We start from the raw sequence: 9,679 nt of genomic DNA on the forward strand, positions 1-9,679 counted from the left end.
CAACTTTTTCTTGTAACTTTTCAACAAACATCTTTATGTGCAAGTTAAAAACGTTTCATTTTTGAAAACCCCCTTATTCAAGTGGTTTAATTAAGGATTCATTAATGTTTCTACATCAAAAAAATTTGGGGTTCAAATCTCTAAACCCCAGAAAATGACATTGATCTCATTCAGACGTGTATTCTCATATGGGGGTATAATTGCCAGGTGTTAATCGTCTATATAATTTTTGAATGTTTCTCATCGATGTAATGCATTCTAATCAAATAACTTTTCATTCTAATCAGACTTTTAAAAAAACTTTTCATTTTAATCAAAGTAACATTTTAGAAAACAATGGTTGTGAAAGGAGAACAGAATTATGCACAAGGAAATATTAAGCACAATTAGTCACCTACCTGGAGGTACAAAGATTCAAGTTTCACCTACCTGCCCAATTGGAGTTTCAAATTTCCACGTGCTCTTTGTTTTTCTAAATTTGTTTTGTTTTCAAACAATAATTTAACATGAACAGTGGTGGTCATATGAATCTAGAGAAGATATCTTTTGGATATATGTTATTGTCAATCTTAGAAAACTTCTTCCTTTTGCTATTTGCTCGTTATGTCTTTTGCAATTTTTTTTGTAACTTGCATTTCTTACGGGAGTTTTGTGTATATCTTAGTGTTCTGAGTCATTCGGAAGAAGGCTTAAGGAAAGAGAAATTTAAATTTGCTTTTGTGCAATAAACAATAAAATTGAACTCCTAAACAATCACATTGGCCATGCACGTAAGACGGGTCATGACAAAGCCAATGCAAACTCAGTGGCTTTACTCCAGATCGAGAACCATAACAGACACTTATACTGACCATGACGCCAACTTGGTGGATTCTTCCCATACGACTACATTGGTCAGCTATATCAGTTACGAGGGTTCGACTTCTCATAGTATTTGAACCTTCTATTGTTATAGAAAGCATGTTTTTTTCCATAAGGCATCTATTAGATCAAAAATCTTGATTATGTTTGTTGCATCTGAATGTGTCTTGAATCTCTATACACCAGTAAAAGGTTAGTATTCGTAGAGTCGAATACGAGTATCATAGGCGTAAGGAAGATAAACTTACTATCAAAGTTGGCATTCGGAGATTGGGGATGCGGGGGCCACATGTTTTCGCGGTACGGTATATCATTTTAATTTAGAAAATTTTATATTTTGTAGATAAATATATATTTTTATAGAAAAAAAGAAATCAGGTGTTTTTGAAATTCCTATATATATGGGTGTAAAGGTTACAAAATTATTCATTCACATAATAATAAAACAATGTGGGGTGTTTGTCTCAAAACGTTGTGTTTTTTTGTTCATCAAAATTGATTCTCGTTGTTCACAACAATGTCTATGATCACAGTGACTTCAACACAATATGTATCTAATATATATCTATTTTATTTCTTTAATGATATATATATTTGCTTTTGTTTGTTCTTTTAAGTATGAGTGCATTGTCTTTTATTGGATCATTTCAAGACTGAACTCAATTCACATCACATATTGCTGTGAACAAACGCGAATTAACTTAGAAAAAAGCAAAAGAGCAAAATGAATTGAAGCAAATACCCGTTTAGGATTTTTTATTATTGTATGAAATAAATAATCTTACAAATCCTTACACTCGTATTTATAGCAGCTTCAACTCATATTTCTTTTTTCCTATAAAAATGCATACTTGTATGGAAAAAATAATTTTCTAAACCGAAAAAGCATATCTAACCAACGAGTGCTGAGCTTTTGCTGATGCACAGAGATTTAAAATACACAGATACAACACATACAAAAGACTACTACTTCACGATCCAACCAAAGTAATTAAGCAAAATATAAGCATCTTGTATATTGGCTATGAACCGAGTTATCCATTATATTTGTCACACTATTAAGTTTTTAACTTCCCTTCATATTAAAAACATATACTTTTAACTTCCCTTTATATTAGTCTCATTAAAAAAACTTCCCTTCATATTTAATTCAAATACTCACATAGTACTCTTAAATTTAACCCTCTGGTAGTCTCCTTGTAGTAGGAGTTGATTGTGATGCAAAAACAACAAAAAGTAATAATTTATTGGTCCAATGATGGATAGAGATAAGGATTGTACCTTTTTGTTCTACATATACTGACATGAGATACAGCAGCAACATGTCAACTTATCAGTTACAAAAAAAAAACGTGTCAACTTATATTTGCGTTATTTCGTAAGAAATAACAAACAACAGGAGGTGTCTCAGCAATAGAGTGTGGTTTAGGTCTGGGTTTGCGGGTCAACCTGCCCCGACTCGCTCCGCGACCCGCGGGTCACTTATTTTTCCGGGTTCAAAAATTTGATTCGCATGACCCGCGAGTAAGAAAAATAAGACCCACACCCGTTTCGCGCAATTAAGCGGGTCACCTATGGAACTCGCGGATAATATTAAAAATAATAAAAATAATAATTTTATATTGTTTTTTAATATTTACTTGCTAGTTACTAGAAAACCTATTTACTGGTCAAATTACAAAAATATCCCAAAGTCTGGTTTACTCTTAAAAAGCCTTTTCGCAGAAATTAGCACATGTGGCTACCTACTTGGGAATGCATACCACGTGATCGTTACTAATAAATTAGTACGATATTTGATTTAATAAAATACCATGTTCTAACTTTTACATTTTTTTTTCAAGAAAGGGGTTTCAACTCCCACTTTTAAGCAGTATTGAAATAGAGAAAGTGGTTTAGATCTGGTAATAAAACAAATGAATGTTATTTTTAAAAAAATTATAGTATATAAATATAGTTTAGTATATAAATTGAATAAACTGAAAAGAACAATTCATTAAAAATGATATACAAATATTGTTTTAATATTGTAGCTAATTTTCACAAACCGAAAAAAACGAACCAAAACCATTCCAAAGTCCGGATTGAACAAGCCTAGTTGCTGCACTTATCATTTGTATAAATCCCACTAACCATATATTAGAAATCCATTAAAAAGGATTTTCTACCCATCTATAAATATAGAAGAATTTTATTGTACATGTTCTCCATCTCATTGCAAAACAATTTGCTCACTATCTTTATCCTCCAAATCAATCAAAATATTTCTTTCTTTCCTACGTACGTACTTCATAGTTATGGCATCGGCACTTCTGACATCTTCCGGAATGATCCCTACCACCGGTTCCACCATGGTTATCCGATCATTCTTACCCTTTGGATCTGTCCGCCTGACCCGTCCGTACAACAAGTCGTCCTTGCTCATCTCATGTTGCTCCTCTGTGTCCAAGAAGGCTGAGACTAGTGGTACTGACCTCAAAACCGTTGTGGAACGGTGGCCAGAGTATATTCCGAACAAGCTCCCCGACAAGAACTACGTGCGTGTATTCGACACAACGCTCCGTGACGGAGAACAATCTCCCGGTGCAGCACTTACTCCACCACATAAGATAGAGATTGCCTGGCAGCTCGCTAAGCTCCGAGTAGACATCATGGAAGTTGGTTTCCCTGCGTCTTCAGAGGAAGAGTTTGAAACCATCAAAACCATCGCCAAGACCGTGGGAAATGAGGTTGTGTCTTTATTTCCTTCTGCAAACTATATCGTTTTTTCTTTCATAAAAAGAAAACTATATCGCTTTATTTAATAAAAAGGGGTTTTAATAACATAGTTCAAATTAAAGATAGTTATAACGTTGAAAGTCAGAGAGAAGCTATCTGAACCTCGCACAATAGTTGTTTTGGTGCCAAACTATATAGTTAACTTAAAGTTCAAAAAACTACATAGTTATCCTTGTTGTTTCTACTAATGAGGAATTGACATAGGGATACAATACAACTCTTAGATTATTTAGTAAGTGTCAAAAGATCATAGGTTCAAGTTCCGATGGAAGAGGTCTTCTCTCCAAATGAGAGTGGATTTAAAAGGTTTAGATTTCACCCTACGGATGTATAGGCATACGAACCAGAAACCTTATTCTTGTCATTCATAAGCATGCATGCACAGATGAAGAAATTGTCAAATGTTCAGCACTAAAAGATTGTCTTGTATGTTGCTAGGTGGATGAGGAAACAGGTTATATCCCAGTGATATGCGTCATCGCAAGAAGCAAAGAAAGAGATATTAAAGCGGCTTGGGAGTCAGTGAAGTACGCAAAGAGGCCGAGGATACTCATATTCACTTCTACTAGTGACATTCACTTGAAATATAAGTTGAAAATGACTAGGGAAGAAGTCCTCGAGATGGTCGTACGCAGTATTAAGTTTGCTAAAAGTTTAGGCTTCAAAGACATCGAATTTGGTTGTGAAGATGGCGGCAGGTTCGTATCTTAAAACCTATACATTTCCATTATCTTTTTCAAAGGTTCCAAAGAACATAAAATTTTAGTACTATGTTTTTATAAGAAAATCTTAGTTGCATGCAGCAAACTAAAATTATCTGAACCAAGTGATAGCCTGATGGTAAGAAGAGAACTTGTGACAAGATGTAAATTCGTCGGTCATATGTGTCTGCATCCTGCCACGAAATAAGTTGGTTTGCTTGGCATGCAAAATGAAATCATATCTTAGATCTGACTTAGAAAACCGGAGTTAGGTTAATCATCGTTTTTGATCCCTTAGAAAATTATTGAGACTCGGCCTAGACATCAACGTTTAAGAAAAATATTGGATCAGCCCTACTGGAATACATGAATATTTCAAACAATCATTGCATAATTAATTTTAAAGCGTTATTAGCTGTTGCAAGATAAAGTTAAAGATTTTGCCTGACTATGTAATAAACTTTTATATAATTTTTTTTAACCATCTCATACATATTTATAAAATAGTAATATGTGATTAAAATTAACAGGTCGGAGAAGGGTTATATATGCAAGGTTTTTGAAGAAGCGATCAAAGCGGGTGCAACCACCCTGGCCTGCCCGGACACGGTGGGGATCAACATGCCCCAAGAATACGGAGAACTTCTGAGATACGTCAAAGCAAACACTCCTGGAATTGATGATGTTATCCTCAGCACTCATTGTCACAATGACCTTGGTGTTGCTACCGCCAACACAATCGCCGTACCTTTTCTAATTTTCCCTCTGCATTTTATTTACAAATACCAATCAAAATACATATACAATTACACACTATATGGACATATTAATAGGGTATATGTGCGGGAGCACGACAAGTGGACGTAACAATCAATGGAATAGGTGAAAGAAGTGGAAATGCACCGCTGGAAGAGGTATCATATGCTAGAAACTACACATTTCAAAGTGAGACAAAACATATGATAATATAACCGATAAGAATAAATCTATTTTCTTTGGAACATTTTTTTAACACAAAAAAATCCATCTCTTAATCTACTTATTATAGGTTGGTTTTGAAAATAGTCATGAAACTCAACAAGATCGTAATGGTCTATCATCATTAAATTCATCATCAACATGAATAATTTTTTGGTATGTATATATAGGTCGTAATGGCTTTGAAATGTCGAGGAGAATACCTGATGGGTGGTGTTTACACAAGAATAGACACACGCCAAATTATGGCTACTAGCAAGATGGTAACTTTGACATGTCGAGGAGCTAGTGTTTTCTTTCCTTAGTTAGCCTTTAAAATAATTAACTAATAGTTGGGAATTCATGAGCAGGTTCAAGAATACACCGGCTTGTATGTTCAGCCCCACAAGCCTATAGTTGGAGCCAATTGTTTTGTTCATGAAAGCGGCATTCACCAGGTTCGGGGCTATATACATACATACCTACTTATATGTATACAAAAAAACAATTATATACCTACTTATATTGATTTGTTTATTATTCTTTACCCATTTTGAAGGATGGGATATTGAAAAATCGGAGTACATATGAGATCTTATCACCAGAAGACGTTGGAGTTGTAAAATCTCAAGATTCAGGCATTGTTCTTGGAAAGCTTAGGTAATTATTCAATTTAAAGTAATATTTTTTTGGTTTTACTCAAGTTAAACTAAGGGAAGTACCATTTTAACTCATTTGAAAAACTATGGAACTATGTAGTGGACGTCATGCGGTTAAAGGTCGTCTGAAAGAGGTGAATTTCTTGTGATTTATTATCTTTAGTCCTTTTTTAAAAATATTTTGTACCTTTGGTTATACAATGATCATACACTATCATATAAGAGATCAGTTTATATTTGTTAATTAATATATTTGGGTGTTTACTTCTGCTCTCAGTTGGGATATGAAATCAGTGATGAGAAACTGAACCAGGTTTTCTCACGGTTCAGAGATTTAACCAAGCAGAAAAAGGTTTTTCTTTTGATTTTCTACATATATATATAAATATATCTTCATTTGATATAAGAATTTTAAATACGATTTGCTATGAGATCTCACACTTAATTATTGGTTTCAATTATGTTAATAATTTCAGAGAATCACAGATGATGATCTGAAGGCATTAGTAACGTGTGGTGATGAAATCTTCTCCTCAGAGAAATTAAACGGTACTCACGACAACCAAATCAACAATAACGGCTATGTACCGGCTCCTCCTATTTCCTCTGCGTCTGCGGTATGAATATGTGAACACGTCTTTTAGTGTTTCAAAGAAAAAGAACATGTCTTTTATGTTTGTGTATCACTGTAATATCAAGTTTCTTTTGATATATACATGTATTGTTGAAACTTGTAATGAATAAAACAATATGAAGATAAAAAGCTTAAGCATTAATCAATTGCCCGGGAGGTGCAAAAGGTTTCAATTGTCACCCATCTACCGAACAGGATATGACAACAGCAACTCAAATATGAGTGTTTTTAATTAAAAAACTAGGTTTTGACCCGCGTTTTAAAAGAGCGGGTATTTACCTATTAGAATATCATTTTTTCAATTTTAATATTATTTCTAATTTGACGAGGATGTGCTTCAGTGTTTCAATAGTTTATTATCTAATATGGTTTTATTTTTATAAATTGTTATTCTAATTAGTGTGAGTATGTCTTTCAATAGTTTATTATCTAATATGGTTTTATTTTTATAAATTATAATGTAATTTATTTGTTATTAGTAAAATTGTGTTTGCACATATAGGTAGGACTCGGCAAAAAACCCTAAAGTAAAGCACCGAACCAAATCCGATCCAAAAAAATAATATCGAATCCGGACCGAAATTGATTAAAGAACCGAATGGATTCAAAATTTTGGTATTTAGAGAACCGAAACTGAATCCAACCCGAACCAAAGTATTTCGGATACACAGATATATCTGAAATAGATTTATATACCTATGCATATTAATTATCTTTAGATTTAATATATATTAAAACATTCAAAATATATAACATACTCAAAACACCAAAAATACTTTAAATATCGATTGATTCTCAATCCAAATAATTAAACTAAACTAATTTATATGTTAATTTTAGGTATTTTGACACATGCTATTCAAATTTATATGTAATGTATTATTTTGTTTATACATTTTGAGAAATTTAAAATATATAAATTTTTTAAATGATTTAAATAAATTATCCGAACCCGTCCGAACCCGTAAAGATCCGAACCAAATCTGAACCAGAATTTAGAAATACCCGAATGGAGCTGAAATCTTTGAACCCAAAAATTCGAAACCCGAACAGACCTGAATCGAAACCCGAATGAGTACCCGAACGCCCACCCAACTGCAAATCCGTTGTTTGTTTAATTCTTAAATATATCACATATATTAATTTGTTGAGTTCTTAAATGTATAGTCTCAACTTAAAAAATAAAACAGGCTTTTTATGATTTTAAGTATAGATATTTTACAGAAAATTTGGCATAATGGGTTTATAAATTTGTTTATTTCTTAAATGAAAAACCCGGTATAAAATAAAACAATATTTTTAATGATTTTCACTAAATATATTTTAAACAGAATGAGTCTAATGGGTTAACAATGGTTCAATTTGGGAAAATATAACGTTTTTGTTTACCGACAACATTTGTTAACATAATTTATGTAAACAGACTCGAAATTTGAAGCCCATTTCGTTGTAAAAATATGTAAAATTTATTGGACTGTGAATTTTCGTTGAACATGAAGTAAATTTGGTACCAAGAAACTGTTGGGCTTTTAATAGACGATTTTCATTAAAAAGGAAAGAAAGTGGGCTGTTCTCTAATTTTGTAGAAATTTCAGGGGTAGATTCATAAACAGTCATCTGCTTTAATAGTATAGAGGGAAAATGACCAATTAATTCCCCAAGTATTTAAAATTAACAATTTTATTCCCCAACTATTAGGTACGCAAAATAATTCCTCAATTTCTAATTGACTTAACAAAATTAAACTCATTATTAGTCCACGTTTAATAATTAACAGAGAACGTTAATCAATTGTTTTGCCCTCTTTTAAGTCATCTTCTTCCCCAAATCTCTTTCAACGTGAACCCTAAATTTCATTCAGAAAACAATTAGAGAGAGTTATTTTGTGAATCTTGATGAATCAACAAAAAATTTCATTCCGAAAGCCTCATAAGGATCAAGCAACCATCGAAGAACTTGTAAACGATTTTTGTTCAGTCTCTGTTTTGTACTCACAATCACTCTCTCTGTTTCTACTTGTGTATATTATCATAACACACAAGCACACTCAGTCTCTCTTTACTCTCACATTTGTTTTCTTATTGTAGAGAAGAGAGAACACTTTGATGCTACATTTTTACATTGATCTGAAGGATACACATATTTATACAAAGAAAACACTCTTCTTCTTTTTCCTCCGTTTCTTGCGCTCCAAGCTTCTTCTTCTTCATTCTTTTTCTACGTGACTCATTGAACACTTCTTCAATTCCAACAGTCTCTCTCTCTCCTGCAGTCTTTCTTAGTCTCTCTCCCTCTTCGTTTCTGTTTCTGTCTCCCTCTCTCTCACTCTCTTCTCTCTTTCTCTTTCATCTTCTTCGTTTCTCTCTTCTCTCTCTCTCTCTCTCCCCTGCAGTCTCTCTTCATCTCTATCTTTCTCTTCATTTCTGCTCTCTCTCTCTCACTTCCTTCTCTGTTCCCCGTCGTCTCTTACTCTCCTGTTTGTTTCTGTGATGGGAAAAAAATACAAGAAACTCTAAACCTAAATTCAATTTGATTAAAAGAGAGTAAAACAATTTGATAAACGATAGCAAAACAATTTGATTTGAAAGAGACTTGGGGAAGATGACTTAAAAAAAGGGCAAAACAATTGATTAACGTTCTCTGTTAATTATTAAACGTGGACTAATAATGAGTTTAATTTTGTTAAGTCAATTAGGAGTTGAGGAATTATTCTGCGTACCCAATAGTTGGGAAATAAAATTGTTAATTTTAAATACTTGGGGAATTAATTGGCCATTTTCCCATATGAGACTGATTTGGTTTTTATTTGATATACTCATACACGTGTTACCATTTGTATCAGGCCCGGCCCAATTAGTTTATGGATCTTGTGTAAAAAAATTATTTTTCAGTGGTGTTATTACAAATTAAAAACTTAAGATCTTAATTTACGCTACTTTTACAAATCATGATTTTAAGTCTTTTAAGAAAAACTAGAAGTTGTCCTACACATCCGTACGAGTTTGGTTTTGACATTTTTATAAAATGTTTAGTGATATTTTTAAACATATATTATTTAGATATTTTTTAGGTTGATACCAATTTATCCA

General features: G+C 32.8%; 2 protein-coding genes across 2 annotated transcripts in view; both read left to right on the forward strand.

The window, feature by feature from the left end:
- Window positions 1–3,012: 3,012 nt before the first annotated feature.
- Window positions 3,013–6,732, forward strand: LOC130497108 (methylthioalkylmalate synthase 1, chloroplastic-like). The gene is made up of 10 exons (XM_056990090.1): window positions 3,013–3,590; window positions 4,078–4,337; window positions 4,871–5,084; window positions 5,174–5,254; window positions 5,489–5,581; window positions 5,669–5,755; window positions 5,857–5,957; window positions 6,057–6,090; window positions 6,234–6,308; window positions 6,433–6,732. The coding sequence occupies exons 1-10, from the start codon at window positions 3,159–3,161 to the stop codon at window positions 6,577–6,579; spliced, it is 1,524 nt and encodes a 507-aa protein (XP_056846070.1). The 5' UTR covers window positions 3,013–3,158; the 3' UTR covers window positions 6,580–6,732.
- A 1,095-nt stretch (window positions 6,733–7,827) lies between these two features.
- Window positions 7,828–9,679, forward strand: part of LOC130495560 (glutathione S-transferase T3-like) — a 2,458-nt gene continuing 606 nt past the window's right edge. The window contains exon 1 of the mRNA XM_056986973.1: window positions 7,828–7,831. Coding sequence (XP_056842953.1) covers window positions 7,828–7,831 — 4 coding nt within the window. The remainder of the gene's footprint in view (window positions 7,832–9,679) is intronic.

This window comes from Raphanus sativus, chromosome 6 (assembly GCF_000801105.2).
Source record: "Raphanus sativus cultivar WK10039 chromosome 6, ASM80110v3, whole genome shotgun sequence".
Classification (NCBI taxonomy): domain Eukaryota; kingdom Viridiplantae; phylum Streptophyta; class Magnoliopsida; order Brassicales; family Brassicaceae; genus Raphanus; species Raphanus sativus.